Raw genomic sequence first — 20,638 nt, 5'->3', positions numbered from 1 at the left:
TTTCTATTGCTCAGAAGAAACGATTTCTTGTCTCCTAAAACATACAAAAAAATCCACAGTTCAAAAATAAGGGTTTTGGAAAATAGAACTTTTGTAAAAAATAGTTAATTTGAAAATCAGCATAAAATGTTTTTTTTTTTATCGTGTACCTATTTTTCTGAATAGGGAAAATATACTTATTTTAAGCCTAATAAGCGGTCGTGTTTGAATGATGCTGGATATTCTGAAGTGTTCCTTGAAATTTACTAAAACCAAGTACACCAACGAGTAGATCAACTTTTTGTGAACATTTCTGTATATTTTCACTTTTATTGAAAGTTATGCTATTCCTTTTACAAGCATTTAAAAAAATTATTTCCCAAATGCATTCTAATCAGTGGAGTGCATTGGGCCATGCCCATTTTTCTATTTTCAGCTCAGTTCTTATTTTTCTTCCAGTGCTCTTTTGAGTCTGCTTAGAGCAGCCATAATTGATAAAATTTTAAGCGAACACTCACGAAAAGTAGCATTTATAGAGAAAATTTCCTGGCATCACTGGCTAACTCCAACAGGCGCTGCTGGTGATGTTGGTGGCCACCATTTGTTATTTATTTGCCTTCGCTTCTCGCTCGGTTTTCTTCAGCCTTCGATTGGAATGGGTCGTAAAAATTCAAACCTCAAAGGACTTGACGCGTTCGATTTTTTTCCGGAACAACAATACATACAACTTTGCCAAAGACTCCAAATCAATTAGAAAATTCCTTGAAAAGTTACAGATTTTCGAAAATTTTGAATCAAATAAAAAAAAGAAATAAAATCCATTTCGGGTATTGGCAATTTTAAAGTCTAAAACTAAAATTGTTGAAAAATTTCTCAGCCTTTTGTAAAACATATTTTTAGAAATAGACCTACCCAAACTATATTTCCTAAATTTACCTTCAAATCACAAAAAGTAGGATACGGCGCATATTATCCAAAAACAAAAGTTCAACTCTACCATCGCAAAACATATTTTCAGCATTTTGTATTATCAAGCTTTTGTACCTCAACTCTGTTCACGGTCGAGGTGGATGAGAAGGAAAAGGAAAAACAAAATAATTTCAAATTCATGCCTAATCTTAAAAAATTTCTAAGAATCATAAAATGCTTTATATACAACAGCAGTTAAGCTACTGCCACAAATTTGCAAAATATCAATGAATTAACAAAAATATGATTTTTTTTCTTAAAGGACGAATGTCCTTTTCTATCAACCAAAAAAAACTTGAAAAATAATTGCATTAGCCTTATCAGGGGACCAACATTTTTGCGCATACAAATGTTCAAAAGATGCCTTTTTTGGTATCTTAAAACTAAAAAAAAATCTTTAAGTACGCCTTCTATGGATTCAACATTCAGTAATAAAAAGGTAATTAAAAAATGACAAAATCACATAATAGTAGTTTATGCAACAAGTTGCAAAAAGAGGATTTTTTCAGAACGAATCGTACATTTATCCAACGAGGTTCACCGAGCTGAAAACCAAGTTTTGCAACGAGTTCCATACAACATTTTTTGCAATTCCAAAAAACACCCTTTCTGAGTGAAATTTAAAGTCAAATTTTCATGTATTTTACCAATAAATCGTTTAAATAAAAAAAATGTTGAAAAGTGTTAATTTTCGAAACAAGTGCTGAAAAGTTTAACTTTTCAGCACTCATTTCAGTGCTGAAAAGTAGAACTTTTCAGCATTTATATTGAACAGTGGTACTATTCGATTCTGTTATTTTTGGTACAGAAAAGTAGGCTATTTCGTCGTTCAAGGATGACAGGAGTGATTTCAAGCATCAGTGTAGGGAATATTTAATGAACACTTGATAGAAACAGTTTCTTCCCAAGTAACATTTTTAAACCAACTAGCCACCACCAAGTTTTATTAAGGGTTTATTGTAGCATCTTGATTGCCTAATAGTTTTATGTGGGCATTCACCGCAACCAACAAGCAAGAGCTAATTAATAGGTTCTAACAGGGTTTTATGCCTCGGACATAAAACCGGGTTTAAATAAAAGCCGAATGACTTTCAATAAGGTTTTATGAAAGTTTTAACAGAGGCTTGAAAACCAGATGGCAATGGCATGCCAAACGGTTTTATCGCATGCTTTGTTAAAACCTAGGGTGTTGTAGCTGTCAAGTGCCATTAGGCATGTAAAAAGCTCACTTAAAACCATAAGCTCCTTAAAGAGCATTTATCGCGGCCAAATAGCAGTGCATAAATATGGCGCTAGACGCGTGCTCTGATTGAATATGATTGACCGCCATCTTGGTTGAAAAAATTGAAAACTGAAAAATTTGATTTAAATTTGATGAAAACACACATTTATGCTGAATTTCTGGTATGATTTATATAGCGATAGATGTTAAAAAATCTTTTAAACATTTTTTTTTCAAAGAATTGCAATAAAATATTTTTTAACATTAAACACTATGATTACAAAATATTGATTTTTGATGAAGCGAGTTGAAATTTATGGCTCTATCTCCCTTACATTTATAAATAAAATTTCAACCGCAGCTGAATTTCAGCCATCAATTGTGAGAAATAAGCTTTCAAATTTTTTGGATTAGCTCTAATATCTATTATTTATCATCGCCATTTTTGACAACCATCTCCATAATTTCATTTGGCAAGACGAAGACTTATTTTTGCCAAAATAAAACCTATTTGGCATAAGACGTTTGAAGACGTATGAAATGTCATTTTTCCATAACTCCTGACTAGGTTTTAACAAAGGTTTTATCAAGGCTTTGAGGATGTTGTTAGGATTCAGTTGTAAAGCCTTGAACTCCTATGTAGGTTTTATAAATAGGCCGTAACAACCTTTTGCGGAGGTCCTTTTGGGTTTTAAGTGGGGTTTATCAAGGTTCTAGGGAGTTTGTTACGACTAAGGGGTTTTAATGTTGGTTTTGGCTGATAGGTTTTATAGCGGTTGTGACAGCTTTGATAAAGCCTGAAATGTTACTTGGGTTGACCAGTTTATTTTACCACTTAAATTCTTCTTGTTGAAGTCATTTTCATTTGTTTTTAGGTTAAGTTATTTCTCTTTATTTATACAATGATCATTTGATGTCTCTAACCTAATTTGTAGTTAGTTTTAAGTTTTTTTGTTTGTAGTTTTATCATATTCGAACTTAATGATGTCTCTGTATACGATAAAAGGCTTGCCCTTATGTATATTTTTGAAATAAAGATACAAATACAAAAATACAAATACAAATACAGGAAAAGGAAGTAGTTTCACGACGGAATTGCAAAAAAAAATTGAAAAAATCGATCTCAAAATTTTCTGAAAAATAAGAGTTCTGCCATGCTATTTAAAAATTCAAAATTGGTAAAAAATTGATGTTTGGATCATTTTCAGATCAAAGCGCATCTAGAGGTCTAGATGTCTTTAAAAGTTAATTGCCCGTCATTGCGAATACTACACTTACATCATAGATGACCTCCAACTGCTGCCGTGACACGTACACCCCATCGTCAAAGGTCAGCGCGTGCTCGGTGGCGGCCTTGGCCGCATGGCTCAGCCAAACCTCAAAGAAGCCCAGCTTAATCAGTATCAACTGATCGTCCTGCAGAAACTCCCCGAAGCCGGGCACCCGCTTGGCAAACTCCACGATCCGCTGCACCGAGGGCGTCATCCGGAGGGCGTACTGTTGCCACAACCAGACCCGCTGATCCTCAACGGTGTCCAGCGATTGGTAGATCAGCTGTCGGAAGAGGGAAAGCTAGTTAGTTAGCAATTTAATGTTGACATCTCAAAAACTCGTCTCACGTCATGCTTCTCGCTGTAGTTGACCAGCGACACCCGGTTCAGCTCCTTGACCAGCTCGGTGGTGTAGGTGCAATGGCCCCGGTGCGCCTGGGCCACGCACTGGATGATATCGTAGATGGACAGTTCCGGCGGGCTGAAGGTCATCGAGTCGGGCAGAATCGTACCCACGATGGCCGCCGTCGACGTGCTGATCTCCGCACAGTTGGTCATTGCGGGCTCGAGGCTCAACCCGCTGCTGCCGTTGTTGTTGTTGTTGTTGTTACTAATGCTATTGTTGTTGTTATTACTATTGCTGGCACTAATTACTGGCATTGAGGGCGGCGTGGGCGTTCCTCCGACACCGCCGCCACCGCAGCTGCTCTGGTTGCTGCTGCTGTTGTTGCTGCTGCTCAACTGGGACACCGGCGTTGGTGTCGTCGAGTTGACGCAGACGTTCATTTCCTCGGCGCAAGCTCCGGCTTCGCGGGACTTTTTCGGGACGCGGCCATAGCGAACGGCTGTTAATGAAAGAGAATAGGGGAAATTTTAGGCAATTTTCGAAGTCAGTCAGTTTTTGTGAAATTTTCTCAGAAAATCAGGAAGAAAAATGTTGCCCAACATAAAAATAAACAATTGCATTTTTTAGCAGAAGAAATTAAAAACTTTTCAAATACTTTTTATAACAAGTGCATTTTGGTGTCTTCAGATAAAAATTTCGTCAGTTCTTGAATTATGTCATAAAATAATCTCCTGAAAAATCTTAAAATAAGCTGAATTCATCTCGCATGTGTCAGCTGTACGGAGTTTGTTTTATTTTGCATCGCACGCCAACGTCGATTTTCCACACGACCAGCTCGTAATCAAAACCGGTAGGAAAGACTGCAAAAAAACAAGGTGGGTGAAAAAGTGCATGCAGCATACTTTTTCCGCCTTTCTTTTTTCGCCACCCCCTGTAGCGTCATGCCCTATTGCAGCATAGAAGCAGCATAACACGTTTCGCGGCGGCATTCGAGCATTGGTGCATTCATTGTATTTCCTTTCCTTATGCATACACACCAAAGACAGACAGACAGACACGTGCCACCCGGTTGGGCACGACGAGCAGGAGGTACATAGGAAGCTGGGTATTGAGTTATAAATTTTCTCTTCCGGTTTTTATTAAATTGTTTCGGAGTTTGCTTATCATTTTCCCATAATCTAGTTGGAGCTTAGTGCCATTTTCTCTTGCATTTTCTGCGTTATGCAACCGAGCGTGGGCAGTGGCAGTGCGTGGCCGAATGGTTACGCTGTCCGCTTTGTAAGCGGATGATTCTGGGTTCGATTCCCATCTGCTCCAACCTTCCATCGGATGAGGAAGTAAAATGTCGGTCCCGGCCTTGGTTGTTGTTAGGCCGTTAAGTCATTCCAGGTGTAGGAGTTGTCTCCATGACATAAGTACAAACAACACACCAAACCAAGCCTACTCCGGTCGAATCGCTGGCGGCGGTTGGACTCGTAATCCAAAGGTCGTCAGTTCAAACACTGGGGTGGAAGGTTCCTTGGAGTAAAAAGAGGTTTGGGTGCTCTCCCCATTCAAGCCTTCGGACTCCTAGGTTCGAGCAGAAACTTGCAATAGAGACCACAAAAGACCCGGGGTCGTTAATGTGGATGGTTTGATTGAACCGAGCGTGGGCAAGATGTAGTATGAATGATGCGGTTGGATTTTCCGAATAGAGTTGTGGTGTTCCTATCAGCTATGTTTTACAACAAAATTGATTTCGAAACTTTACAACAAATTTATTTGGTAAAACCTAGAGGTGGACAAAACCGCTCTTTTTTAGGCGCCGCTCATTTTCGTTCCCTCACTAAAAAGAGCCGCTCTTTTGAACGGCTCTTTCGCTCTTTTTCAAAGTTTTGATAAAAATGTTATTTTTAAGAACTGTGTGATTTTATGAGGTTTCTAGTCTGCGATCAGCAGAGAAGCGAGTCAGACGTGCGTCCCTCACAAACCAAAAAGTGCTAAAAAGTGCAAAAAATGCCTCACGGCAAGAAAAAGAGGCGGTCCTCACCAGCAGGATCGGCAGATTTGAAGAAGCTAAAGAATGCCGAAGCGCTACCTGCAAAGCCAGGCAGTTTGAGCAAGGACGCTCAAAATTCGTCTGGAAACCAGTTCGCTACTCTCCCTGTGGACGTAAGCGAGAAGGAAGAATTTGAACGACGGGAAAAGTTGCCACCCATTTTTGTGAAAACATCGTCATCGGATTCGGTGCGAAAGTGGCTGACCGGGTTTATCAAATCTGGTGCTTTACGAGCTTCCATTCGCTTGTGTGCTGATGGACTCAAAATTCTGCTACCTACCAGAAAGGATTACAACTACGTTCGGGATTTCTTGAACAACACAAAGATTGAATACTACAGCCATGATGATCCAGGTAAACGACCCATGAAACAGGTCCTCCGTGGCTTGTACGACATGGATGTGAGTGTGCTGAAAGAAGTGCTTAAAACTCTTAAGTTGAACGTGATCGAAGTCTACAAGATGACGAGGCACAACAAGGACATCAAGTATCGTGATCAACTATACCTGGTTCATCTCGAGAAAGGATCGACAACGCCGTCTGAGCTGAAAGCAGTTCGGGCTATTTTCAACATCATCGTGACTTGGGAACGTTATCGTCCAGTGCACCGTGACGTGACACAGTGTTCGAACTGTTTGCAGTATGGGCATGGTGGAAGGAACTGTTTCATCAAGAGTCGTTGTGCAACCTGCGGAGGTGAGCACAAAACTCAAGCTTGCGAAACAATCAACGAGAACATCGAAGCGAAATGCTTCAATTGCGGCGGCGACCATTCTACCAAGAATCGAAGCTGCCCAAAACGAGCTGAGTTTGTGAAAATTCGACAGCAAGCGACGACGAGGCACCAACCAAATCGTCGCAAAACACCACCAACTTTCACGGACGTGGATTTTCCTGCTTTGGCGTCACCAGGAGCGGGATCTGTTCGAGTGGTTCCAAATCTACAGCCATTGCCGTTGAATCAGCGGCAAAAAGTTGCAGAGAATACAATACCTCCTGGCTTCAGTCAGCAACCGAGGGAAAACCAACGAGCATCAACGGATGAAGGCAGCAGTGACCTGTTTTCACCACAAGAACTTATGAACATTTTCATCGAGATGACAACAACACTGCGTGGGTGCAAAACTCGCCAAGAAAAAGTAAGAACGCTTGGTGGATTTATCTTAAAATACAGTTTGTAGTTTACTCGTTCTAATAATTTTGAATAATTCAAAGAATTTTTATTTTAGTTTTAAGTTAGGATTAGTTGTTAAAGTGATTTTTTCTTTTTTTACCCAAATGTATTCGATTAAATGCAAAAATGTAAAACAATTTGAAATAAATGAATGAATGTGAACAGTAATAATAAAACGAAAAATACAACAAAGATGAAGAGCATTTAGCCATACCACTTCGAATGTAAATGAAATGTAATTATTATAAGAAAGTTCAATAAAGACATACCGTAAACCGGGGTGACTTTGATAGGATTTCAATTTATTTTTGGAATATTTCTCAACTGGAAAAGTTTTTCTCAAGATTATTATTTTTAAAACATGTACTGGGGTAGGCCACACAAAGTCCATGCCCTATTTCTAAAAAAAGTTTTTTCTATAATGTTTAGAAAAATAGTTACGTTAAAAATTCTCATTTTAAATTCCGGGGTGACTTTGATAGTCATAGTTTTTTTTTGTTAAAATCAGATTAAAGGTGTTCAAACTTTATTTTTACGTTAAATGTACCATCACTAAGGTTGCTGACATAGTTTTAAAGAAAAAAAATCGATGTTTATATTTAGTTACCTAAGTTTATAAGCTTTTTAGCAAAATTCATATAAATTTTAGGTAAAATTGTTAAAAAGTCGAAATTTTGCCTGAAATTTGTTAAATCTAGTATTTTTCATAAAATTATCGATTTATATTGCCGTTTAAACTGAATTCAAAGCACGAATCACAAGTTTTCACATTTTATATGAAATTTGTTCAACTGAAATTGCCTATAAATTTGGAGATTTTTTTGAATTATGTTTCAAAAACATATATTATTTAATATTTACAAAATTATTTTACCTTCTCCTAGTGGAAAATTGTCCAACAAATCCGAAAATGCATTCCATTTTCCGATTCAAAATCATGTTCATTGAGAAAATCATGACACTTTGAGAAGTTTGGAATAATGCCTTTCATCAACATTTTCTTATTAATAGTTAACTAACTTTTTAAACTTTTCAATTTGTTATGAAAAGTTCTTCTTGAGGTACTTTGAGTACCACGGTCAGTATGATTCCAAACCATTCCGTACGTATTTAATTTGTACTCTTCATTTTGCGGAAAAATCTCAAACCTATCAAAATCACCCCGGCTATCAAAGTCACCCCGTTTTACGGTATTTAATTTCAAAATTTCATGAGGTTTCTAAATTCTAAATTCTGATTTAATCGATTTATAGAAAACACTGAAGTTATATCAGGCAAGAGATTTTTTTCCATAATCTCTCAGCTATTTAGTAAATTTTTGGTAATATTTTACAAGCTATGCAATTTAAAAAAAATTGTATTCGGATAATGCTTTAATGTACACGATCAGTTAAATAAAGAAAAGCTTTTACATTTTGTTTAGAAAATCATTTACTTTTGGAATTTCAAAGAAAAGTAGGAAACTGAAAATATGTTTGGAAACTTTAAAGTGGTGTTTGGCAGCAATGCTATTTTGGGATTATTTTTTATAAGCAATTATTTTTCAATTAAGAATTGCATTTTCAATTCTAAAAACAAATTTTGTAATACAATTTGATCGAAATTCGATAAATTATATTTATAACAAGTTTAAAAATCATTCCATCTTGGAACGGTTCATTAAAAAAACCGGAGTTTAAAAAAGAACCGCGGTTTTTTTTTGTGAGCCATGGTTCGTTCGCTCTTTTTAGTGAACCGGCTCTTTGAGCGGCTCGCTCTTTTTTTGCCCACCTCCAGTAAAACCCATTTTGAAACTCATAACGATCGTCTAGTCTGAAGTTTTTAATTTTGGATCCACATGTCAATCCTACATGAAACTTGTAACGCAAATAAAACATAAACATTTAACTTACAAGCCATGGTTTCAGCGTTTAAATCAAAAAGTGTTTTAAATTGCATTATTTCCCTGCGTTAAGAATCATACATACTTTGATTTTTTTTTTTGATTTATGTAATATTTCGTGAAATCCCAGGCAGACGGTAATAACAAAATTAATAATATTTCAATAACAAATCCTGTTGAAATAACAAAAAGTGTTATTATTTTATCCTGAACTTCAACTTCAAGAGGAAAAAATAATAACAGTTTCTGATAAAATAACAAAATTTGGTATTGAAGTGATATAATACTTGAAATGTTTAATAACACGCTAATAAGAGGAAATGTTTTCATTTCAAAAACTCTACTAATAACAAGATTTGTTATTCGTTTGGTATTCTGACTTAGAAATAAAATTATCATAAATCGCACAAATGGAAAAGTTTTTTAGTGCCCATAACACAATCTGTTATTATTTTTTCTTTTGTTAGAAAGGTTTAGATCTTTGGTATAATTTTGACCATTTTCGCCAGGGTCATTAATGAAATGGGGTCCTTAAGCTAATTTTTTTCTAAAAAGTAGAAAATTTGAAAGGTGATTTTTTTTATTAATTCAGATTAATTCCATATACCCCATAAAGGACTTTGCTAATATTGGCTAGAACTATGGAATAATTTTGACCAATTTCGTCTGGGTCATTATGGGGTCCTTAAGCTAAAATTATTCTAAAAAGTTGAAATTTTAAAAGTTGATTTTTTTAAATTATTTGATATACCCCCTAAGGGACTTTGCTAATAATGGCTAGAACTATGGGATAATTTTGACCATTTTTGTCGGGGTCATTATTTTGGCCATGAAATGGGGTCCTTAAGATAAAATTATTCTAAAAAGTTGAATTTTTGAAAGTTGATTTTTTTATTATTTGATATACCCCCTAAGAGACTTTGCTAATATTGGTTAGAACTATGGGATAATTTTGACCAATTTCGTCTGGGTCATTATTTTAGCCATGAAATGGGGTCCTTAAGCTAAAATTATTCTAAAAAGTTGAAATTTTGAAAGTTGAATTTTTTCAATTATTTGATATGCCCCCTAAGGGACATTGCTAATAATGGCTAGAACTATGGGATAATTTTGACCAATTTCGTCGGGGTCATTTATTTGACCATGAAATGGGGTCCTTAAGCTTGAATTAATCTGATAAAATTAACTTTTCAAAGTTGTTTTTTTTTAAAGTTTGTTATATTCTCTAAGGGTAATAATTTATTTATTGAGAATTTTTGAAATGTGAATAACAAAAACTGTTATTATTTTCACAGAGCGAGGAAGTCGGAGCTGACGTTGAAGTTCGAGCTGGAGTGAGACTTCGGAGACGGCATTCGGATTCAGAAGGAACCCGACTCTGCAGCCCTGACTAGTACAAGGGAGTTATGGCAACTGCAGGTTTATTTGCAAATGGCAAATAAACCAAAACAAATAATGGAGACATACATGTTCAATAACATTTTCTGTTATTATGCTGCTCCACCTCTCCGCACAAAATAACAAATCTTGTTATTCCTTCATGATTCATTCTGTGTTTTTGGTTTGTTATTGCGAAAAAATTGTGTTCATCAATATTTTGATATTTTGATAACAAGTGATTGCAAAACAACTAGACTGAGTTAAAATGCATCTTAAAACACTTTTTTCATTCAAATGTTGAAATTACTGAGATTACAATTTTCATTTTTTTATAATAAAAGAAACATAAAAATGCGAAGGATACACACTTAGATTTTTTACCGAATTCGGTAAAGTTTACCAATTTTTCAACTGCTGTACAGTTCGTAATATTTAAAATGAGTCTTGATTTAAAAAAAAAATCAAAATATTGGTTTCGAAAAGATCGAAAAGTGGTCCATTCTTCAGTGTGGTCACTTAGATAATTTTATAGAAAATTTTCTGAACTTTCCAAAAAACATATTTTTTAGAAATGGTCACTCATGGTCACTATCCAGCATCGTGGCAGACTGGTCACTAATCCGGAATTACGTGGAACTTGAGAAAGTAATTCTGTTATTCCAGATTTACTGAGTAATTCCAGAGTAATCCTGGTAATTCCTAATAATCTCAGTAATTCTGATTTTGAGTACCGTCAACTGGGGTGAATTGGGACACATGGGGCGAATTGTATACAATATTTTGATTAATCTGGTTGGTTTCGGATAGAACAGACTCAGACCAACAAAATGTTTACATTCATTTCCAAATTTAAAACCTTTAAGTGCTCTAAACACTGCTGTCCCTATTCAGACTGTAGTCCCGATTCACCCCAGATGACGATAAGTAATTCAGTAATTCCAATATCACTACGCTATTGTGCAGTGATTCCTGTATCTCTAGAATTACTTAGTGATTCCGTAGTAAGGATCAGTAGTGCGGTGCCTGTGTGGACGCTCAGTCCTGTTTTTCGTGTTATTTTCCGTCTCTTTTGTGTCGCTATTCGAGTGCATGGGGTGATTGGTCATTATAATTAAATAATGGCATCAGTAGTGCGGTGCCTGTGTGGACGCTCAGTCCTGTTTTTTCGTGTTATTTTCCGTCTCTTTTGTGTCGCTGTTCGAGTGCATGGGGTGATTGGTCAGTATAATTAAATAATGGCATCAGTAGTGCGGTGCCTGTGTGGACGCTCAGTCCTGTTTTTTCGTGTTATTTTCCGTCTCTTTTGTGTCGCTGTTCGAGTGCATGGGGTGATTGGTCAGTATAATTAAATAATGGCATCAGTAGTGCGGTGCCTGTGTGGACGCTCAGTCCTGTTTTTCGTGTTATTTTCCGTCTCTTTTGTGTCGCTGTTCGAGTGCATGGGGTGATTGGTCATTATAATTAAATAATGGCATCAGTAGTGCGGTGCCTGTGTGGACGCTCAGTCCTGTTTTTTCGTGCTATTTTCCGTCTCTTTTGTGTCGCTGTTCGAGTGCATGGGGTGATTGGTCAGTATAATTAAATAATGGCATCAGTAGTGCGGTGCCTGTGTGGACGCTCAGTCCTGTTTTTCGTGTTATTTTCCGTCTCTTTTGTGTCGCTGTTCGAGTGCATGGGGTGATTGGTCAGTATAATTAAATAATAGCATCAGTAGTGCGGTGCCTGTGTGGACGATCAGTCCTGTTTTTTCGTGCTATTTTTCCGTCTCTTTTGTGTCGCTGTTCGAGTGCATGGGGTGATTGGATTTCTTCTTCTTCTTTTTTCATTTATTCTTTGTTCGCGCGTTCGTTGGCCGATGAATTTTATTTTTGTTCTCTTTATATAGTTTTCGATAGAAACGTTCCGATTTTTGTTTTTTGAGACAAGCAAGTCGTATTGCTGGATTAAGTCCTTTCCATATCATCGAGGATCGGAAGGCACGTCGACGGATATGTGTTAAGGCTTATGATGTAAAATAATTTTAATGAATGAAGCCCTTCCTACATCACCGTTGATCGGAAGGCACGCCGACGGAGAATTTCTGGAGAATCGCGGTCGAATTAATACTATATTTAAATCCCTAGATAGATATCTTTCCGCAGCCGGCTGCCTAAGATTTTTAAAATTTCAACCGATAAACAAATTGCTCATGGTCGCATCACCTACCACAGTGAATCCTGACCTCATACCCATCTTACTAACCCCTCAAAACTCATGTGATACTTTGTCGGAGACGCAGTCGATTTGGCGGTCCCATCACTCAAGTATCGGCTAACATTCCCATCCACTTCCCCGTGTCTTACCACTGGTCGTGGCCGGCGTCGGTATTGATCAGCACGATAGGGACCTTTGAACATTGCGAAGGGGTGATGATTGGTTCCTACTTTTCATCTGTGGTCCACGGAGCAATGTTTGGGGGTCCTGGTCAATAACGAAGTAGCAGCTACGGGTAGACACCAATGCTATGCTATGCTAATTACTTAGTGATTCCGTAGTAAGTCGCGTAATTTCATAGTTGCTCAATAATTCGTGTATTTCCCATTAATTCAAGTAACTACCAGTAATTCATTAAAGGGAAATCGGTAGAATGCATTTTGCTTTTGCTTGATGCCTTTTATGGTTGTAAGAAGTACAGAGCGGATTCGGAATGTCCGCTAATTTGGATGCTCTCTAATTCAAATGCATTCGGATGAAAAAGCACTCAAACGTCAAAATCAGTTGTCAAACTGATGTTGATATTTACCCCATTATTTGATGATTTCCAAGTAGGGCGTCCAATTTTCCCGGGTTATGAGTTTGAACAAATTTGTATTGTTCTCTGTTGTGCTTTAAATTTTCTAATTCAAATTAAATAAGTATCTTATAAATATTATTTTTTTATTTATTTTTATTTGACATGACTAAACTGCCGTTCTAAGCATAATTGTCCCATGTCATTTTTTGACGATTTTGACCTTTTGACATTTTTAAGTTTATTTTGTCGTATACTTTTCGAAAAACCCATAAAATCCAGTACTTTGTTCGGAAACTCATCAAAAACAACACCAAGTCTGTTTGTCCCATCGTTACACTTATACGCATAATTGTCCCACCAAGTATTTTCTTTCACCGAATCATTAGTTATACGAAGCATTGAGTCTTGTTTACATACTGTATAGCAATAGGATCATAAATAAGAGTGATAAACTGCTGACTGGGGCGATTGGGGACACATAGGACGAATAAGAACCCACGGGACAATTATACGTAGAAACACAAAAATCGATCGAAAAAAAAACAATCGCGTTTTTCTCAGTTGAACTTTTTTGAACATGGGACAATTATGCGTAGAACGGCAGTAAAACAGTTAAAAAAATTGGTTTTAGATGTCTAAAAAACAAAAATGACAACAAATAAAATGGTACCAGTTTATGTAAAATTTTAGAAAAGTTTAAACTTATAAATTGTAATGCTATTGTAATTTCCAGGCCAAAATTTGAATTTTGTTTAATTCCGGGAATTCCTCGTACAAAATATAAAAAATCTCGGGATTCGGGAAATCCCGGTTTATGAAAAAAAAATCCCGGGAATTTTGTGCCCGGGAATTTTGTGCAGGGAGTTCCCGGGATGGACGCACTATTGCCAAGCACGTGGTTTTGTGCGTTTGACAGCTGTCAGTCGATCCAATTCCAAAGACTTTTCTTAATATGCTGCAAGCTAGGCCGTAATTCCAAGTTATTTTTATAAATTGTAGCAATTCTTCGTGGTTACTGGTAATCCCAAATAATTCTGCGAAATCAAAGTAATTCGTGACATATTGTCAGTAATCCTTGTAATTCCATTAAGACTGGTCAGTAATCCTTGATGCTGGAAACCCCTCACTATTTAGAAAAAAAATCACTAAATAGAAAAACATTCCAAAAATAACTTTTTTTTTTCTAAAGTTCATAACTTGGCGGCTGATTTTGTGACCATACATCTCTAAGGCCCAAAAGTTGCGGGGTTTTGACTCATAAAACGTCAACAAATCTCGAAAATAAAAAAAATACGTATTTTGGTAAATTGAATTTTCGTGAAAAAAAGTTAATTAAAAAATATGGATTTTTTTCCGTGGATATCATCATGACGCAGGATTCAGTTGAATAGAATGTCCCGAGAAGGGAAAGGATTTTTCATCTGAAGGCAAAATAAAGTTTAAATATTTAAAATATGGGTTATTTATGACAACAGTTCCATCAGAAAGTCTCACCTCAATTCAAATATTTTCGAATATTTTCATTGCACTAACTGCATCGAGTACAGAGAAAGAAATTGCTCATGTGCTCAGAAATGCCTAAAATTGGTTCCCTCACCATACAAAATCGTGTGTAAAAAGTACTTGACTTTAGATGATCGAATTTGTAGTCCAGCCGGGTAAATTTGAATCAATGTAATTTTCATTCTAATATTGCTGTGAAACTATGAATTCAAGTTACCTTCAGTTTATACTGATTTCTCACATATGATATTCCTCCAATCACATTAATGAAACCCTGATTTGCTTTAGCAACACGATATAACTTGTATATTATCTTCTTCTTCAGAATATACTCCCCAATAATCACTCGAAATTGCTTTTCTAACGCTGTATCAAAGCATTAAGTCTTCCTTGCAAACAGCATCCACTCAATGATCATCTTCCTTGAAGCACAAAACTAAAAAAAAAAAAATCACACCCAACTCCACGCGAATCCGTCCCAAAACTGCACAACTCGCCAAAACTTAAGCCACTTCACCGAAAACAACAGAAAAAAAACTTCAACCAACCACCTCGAGCTCGCTAGAATGTCGAAACGAAAGTAAAAGTCGCTGCAAAATTGTGCATCGCCCACCGTCGTCGTCGTCGTCGTTAACACTGCTGTTGCATCGTTGCAGTTACCCCCGGTGACTTGAGCCGATTTCCACGTGGTGCTGGCTGCTGGTGCTGGCTGGTGGTGGTAGGAAAGCCAGCCTAACCTATTGCACAAAAGTGAAAGAAAATCCGGAAGAACTCCGCCAAATGCAAACACTGGGGTGGGGATTTGTCACTACGAAGGGAGGGATGCATTAGCATAAGCCCTTTGACACCCCACTGGCAATTTCTCCACTGGGTAAACAAATCGACTCTTGAAGGTATCAAAACCGCACGGAACCTCCCCTCGCGGTGATCCTTGCAAACTTAGACTGACTAAGCTGAGCTCTTGGAGGCAGCTTCGCTGCGATATTTACTCTTTTCTCCGTTGATATAGCCCGATCGGACGGCGCACTGTGTCTTAGCTTCGATCGAAATAAGGGTAAAAAACATCATGGCACGAATTCCAAAAAAAAAATACTGCATACCTTTTTTTGATATAAAACGTAGGAGATGTTAATAAAAAAATCAGTCAAAAGGAACCCAAACATTTTTAAACAAGTTTCCAAACAATTGTGTGTGCTATATAAGTTCAAAAATCTGAATCTTGAGAAGGGATTTTCTGACCGAAACCAAGTCTTTGGCTTAGTTGTCCCGATTTTTATTTTTAATTCATTATTACTTATAGCCTAAATTAAGGTTTTTGAAAAAAAAAGAAAATATTGTCAAACAATTTTTTTTATTTATATTAAGTTAGAAAATCTTTGCATATTCAGGTAAATTTTTCGTGAAACGATATTTTTTTTTAATTTTAGAAAAAAATGTATAAAGGAAAAGCACACCTGCGAAAATTATTTTTAGAGAGCTGAGAAAATTTCTTACCGTTTGTTTTACTTTAGTACTCACAACGATTTATGATTCAAGAGTAACATTTACTTGAACATATCCTAATGTTATGCTTGTTTTTTTTTTTTAATTTAAAATCATTTTTAATGAAAAAAGCAGTTGATTTCAAACAATTTTAATTTTTATCATTGAAATTCGAATCAATAGTTTTCTAAATGAGGTCTAATTAAATAACAAAATATTTTTTTTATTTAAATTTTAACTTCAAGAGGCTCTAGCAACCAACAGCCCGAGTAAAAAAAAACAAAAAAGAAAATAGCAGGATTTGTTAGATCTTAAAAGCACATTTTTCTGTAAGTTTTTTGAAAACTTTTTCTTACTCTTGTCTATTCCATAGTTATAAGTAATAATTTTTCGATTGAATTACGATGTAAAACACAGCTGAAAGGAACAATAAAACTCTGTTATATATCTAAATAAACTCATTGTAACTTGGATTATTCAAAAATAAAACCGAATTGAAATTGAAAATTGAAATTAAAAATACATTTTTGAAGGGATTCATATCATTCATAAAGTATTTTTAAACTACAAAAAAAATACATTAAAAAAAATAAATGCTTTATCTTTAAAACGACGCACATTATAAAAAAATGTAAATTCAATTTAAACTCCAAATTTGATTTTACATCTGAAAATGATGGTTGATATTTTATTTGAAAATATTTTTGAAAATATTGAATTCTTTGTTAGCAAAGTCTGTACCACCCTAAACTCTAGCGAAAATGATGTATTTTTTGTCACCAAAATTTTTTTTTTTCATTCGTAAATATTGAAATATGTATTTTGTGAAATTTAACTTAAAGTAATAATCAATAAAAATTGGGTTTTTTCGTTAAAAACTGGCGTTTTTTTTAGTATGTAGTAGGCCCGTTGAAAAATATAGGTACGCAAACACATATTTTTTTTTTTGTTGAAAATACTCGAATTATTATAATTTGCAATATGGTAACCAAACGAAATTTTACATTGTTTTGAATCATTTTGATCTTTTGATCAAAATATAGTATTTTATCGAAAACGCGCAGAATTTATTAATTTGGAATATAAGTCATCGCTATTTGTTGTAAAAGTTTTTACTTTATAGCAATTCAAGCTCAAATCAGGAATTTTTCTGGTACTTTTGTTCCCGACCCTCTCCCGATCCTCTCTTTGACAGCATTTCAATTGAATGTATGGGCTTCATTACATTGTTCATAACTGAAACCAGAATAGTAAATAAGCTTACGTTAATATTCAAACGAGTCAAATTAAAAAGCTGTCAAAGGCAAACTTATGGGAAATTGGACGAGCTTTACGGTAAAAATATTTATAAAATTGTCTGGGAAATCGAATCTCACTATCGGTTTTTGAAAATTTTGACGTTTAGACCACTTTTCAAAAAAAAAAAACAGTTTAAGTAAATGATTATGTATTTTTTTAGGAGAGACATACCATCTTGCATTTTTTGTGAGTCTTTATGGTATTTTCACAAAAATTTTGAACGAAAAAAATCGTGACATCACCTTAAAATATAACTTTTAAACTTAAAAATTACAAAATATCATAGAATTGGCGTGCATTTTTATTTCAGTGTATTTTTTTCAAAAAGCTCGTCTAATTTCCTACAAGTTTGTCTTTGACCACTTTTTGTTACGATGCAACGGCTCCGAGATACAGCAATATTTAAATTACAAAATAAAAAATATTGAAACCACTTACGCCCTTCTCAAATGTCATTATCGATCGCAACTGGCTCCATATACACAAAAATGGCTTTTATAGGCCTAGGATAACATGTCTAAAAAGTTTCATTGAAATCGGAGAGGGTCGGGAATAAAAGTACCAGAAAAATTCCTGATTTGAGCTGGAATTGCTCTTTATTAAATTTTATTGTATTCAAAATTCAACATTTGCAAACATTTATAAGCTTTTCCAGTGATAAAAGATTGATACCCATATTGCATAATATTTGAATTTAATTTTTCAAAACATAACAAATTTTGTGAAAATTTTAGTTTTCCACGTTGCCTAAATCGAACAGTTATTTCGTAATAAAAGTATTTTACATTAAAACTCTAAAAAAGCGATAAGGCCGATGCAAATAATATTCAAAATGCTTGTCCCTCAGCATTTGCGTAGAAAAAGTGTTTCAAAATGCATTTTACACTAGTTCATCTGTTTTGCAACCATTAATTTTCAAAAAATGAAAGATTTAACGAAAAAAAAAAATTAAGCGAAAAAGAACCTAATCTATTTGGAATGATCTTGTCGTGTGATAGGGGAACAGCATCTAATTCCAGCGTGCCTCTAATGTTGACAGGTCAGAACTTTGACACTCAATTAAAGCTAATTAAAAGCGGTTTCATCTGAAATCGAGTGATAAATAGCTCAATAAGAAGTGAGCAAGCAAGTTTCTATCAATAGTTTTGCAAAATTAGTTGTTTAAATAGTGAAAATCAGCAAATTGGATGGAGTTAGGAGCGAGTGCTTAACTTGCCAAACATACGAGAATTTCCCCTACTAATGATACAATAAGTTATGACAGATAATGACACTTTATCATTTTTTGAAAACGAAATTCTGCAAAAAAAAAAAACAATTGGAAGATATAATTAGTCATTTATAATATGCCATTGAATTTAAAAATTGTTCATAATAAAATCCTAAGAAATCGATTTTTTTTAAATTTTGTTTCACCTACAGTTTAGTTCCACTGTGCAAACTGGCGGTATCATGTCTTTTAAAGCGCTTTTCATTTGCGTGGTCAACGGCGGCGTCACGCGCGGCTTCGGTTCCGGGGAAGACGACACGGCAAGGCGCCTCCTCGCCACGTCTTGGCTATACGACAAAACGCTCGGTAAATGCTTTTCCTCATTACTGCGAGGCGGTAATTGAGCTCCCCAACGGAAGGGGATAACACATTTTGAATCAAAATTGTGTTTTAAGCTGGAATTTGTGGGACAGATGACGCTGTTTTTATGGAATCGCCGGAATGTAGGCTATTAGTTTTTTTTTATTTCTTCAATCAATGTTTTTTTTTATTCTCAAATTTGTTGCAAAATAAATATTTTTTATATACTATCCATAGTCCATAATTTAAAAAACATCCACTAAGTCGGGTGGTAAACAAACCCCGAGTGGCATGTTTGGCGAAAACGGAAAAATGGCGCGCGACTTCCCCCATCACACACGACACCAACAGGCGGCGAGTTGCAGCTGCTGCAGTGTTGCATTCGTCGTCTCCACGGCCAAGAAGAGGTGCCAGCAGCCGATGCACTTTCTCCTGGTGCGGTGGGGCCCAGCGCCAACTAACCACCACCGTTGTGTTGACTAGTATGGAAAATGCACTGTAGTACATTGGGAAGGGGATGCAGGCAAATATCTGGAGTTTTTTAAAAGGTCCAATACACCTAATTTTTAAGGACTTAATTGTAAGGGAATTCAAAAACACAAGAAAAGCAAAAAACCGGATTATTGGACTTTCTGTTAGGATAAAAAAAAACCTCTCAAATATTTTACACATAATTTTAACATGTAATTTTACCACAAAAAAAATGGAAAATTTGCATAACATAACTCTGTTTAGTTTGCAATAGGTCCTAAGCGCCGTAAACAATGTCGGTTTTTGAATCGATTCTCATTAGATTTACGAACTATAAACTGCTTGAAATTTTTCATCCGAACTTCTTTAAAGTGCTCTTTACTGAAAAACAATGAAATTTTTTTTTGTTTTAGAAATAAGTGAACGTGAAGGCTATTACGACGTATTGCAAACTAACCCGAGATGTTAAAAAGACAAGACACTTGCAAAATTAGTCCACAGTACCAGATAGAATTTAAAGTTTCCGTCAAAACCGTACCTATTAAGAAATGAGCCCATTTACTCATTCAGATTTGTATGAATTTCACTCAGATCTGGCAGAATTTGATTTTATTCCATTTCTTACACGCAGAAAAATATTTTGTACGATCAGCCTGTACGAGTTTTGATTCAAAAACATTTTTGTTGAATATAAGCAACGCCGATTTTGCGTTAAAACAAACCTTGATTTTCTCAATTCCACAAAAATCTTTTGTTGTTTTGAAAAAGTTGCTTTGACGTTTAGCGTGGATTCAACAAAAATCATAATTTGAAATGAACAAAACAAAATGTTTTGTTTATTTAAATATGCCTTATTTTTCTGCGTGTACTAATCCAATTTCAGGTATTTTAGATTTGAGTGAATTTAACTAAGATTTCAACGACAATTGAGTGAAATTAAAATCCGACAGATGCCCAATTTACTCATTTCTCAGTAATTTCGGTTTTGACGAAAATTGAGTGAATTTGAATGTGCTGTGAATATTTACACACGAATAAAAAAAATTGGCCAGAAATTAACTAAAATTTAAATCTGTCGATTGTCACAGCTTCGGGAAGAATTGTTGCAGAGTAGTCATGCTTAACACTAGAGCAATTCTCTACGAAATCGGTCTTTTTTCTTAAATTTTAATTTTTGTATTTTTAAATCCGACTGAAACTTTTTTGGTGCCTTCGGTATGCCCAAAGAAGCCATTTTGCATCATTAGTTTCTCCATATAATTTTCCATACAAATTTGGC

At 35.4% G+C, this 20,638-nt stretch overlaps 1 protein-coding gene across 4 annotated transcripts in view; it reads right to left on the bottom strand.

The window, feature by feature from the left end:
- The window catches only part of LOC120420658 (ecdysone-induced protein 78C), a 93,341-nt gene that overhangs the window by 6,337 nt on the left and 66,366 nt on the right, over nucleotides 1–20,638 (bottom strand). For all 4 annotated transcript variants that reach the window (XM_039583750.2, XM_039583751.2, XM_039583752.2 and 1 more), the window contains 2 exons: nucleotides 3,790–4,286; nucleotides 3,449–3,724 (listed from right to left, as the gene is read on the bottom strand). In XM_039583750.2, coding sequence (XP_039439684.1) covers nucleotides 3,449–3,724; nucleotides 3,790–4,286 — 773 coding nt within the window. The remainder of the gene's footprint in view (nucleotides 1–3,448; nucleotides 3,725–3,789; nucleotides 4,287–20,638) is intronic.

The sequence above is a fragment of the Culex pipiens genome, chromosome 3 (assembly GCF_016801865.2).
Source record: "Culex pipiens pallens isolate TS chromosome 3, TS_CPP_V2, whole genome shotgun sequence".
NCBI lineage: Eukaryota > Metazoa > Arthropoda > Insecta > Diptera > Culicidae > Culex > Culex pipiens.
The sequence above is the reverse complement of the archived record's forward strand: the minus strand, read 5'-3'. Positions and strand labels throughout refer to the sequence as shown.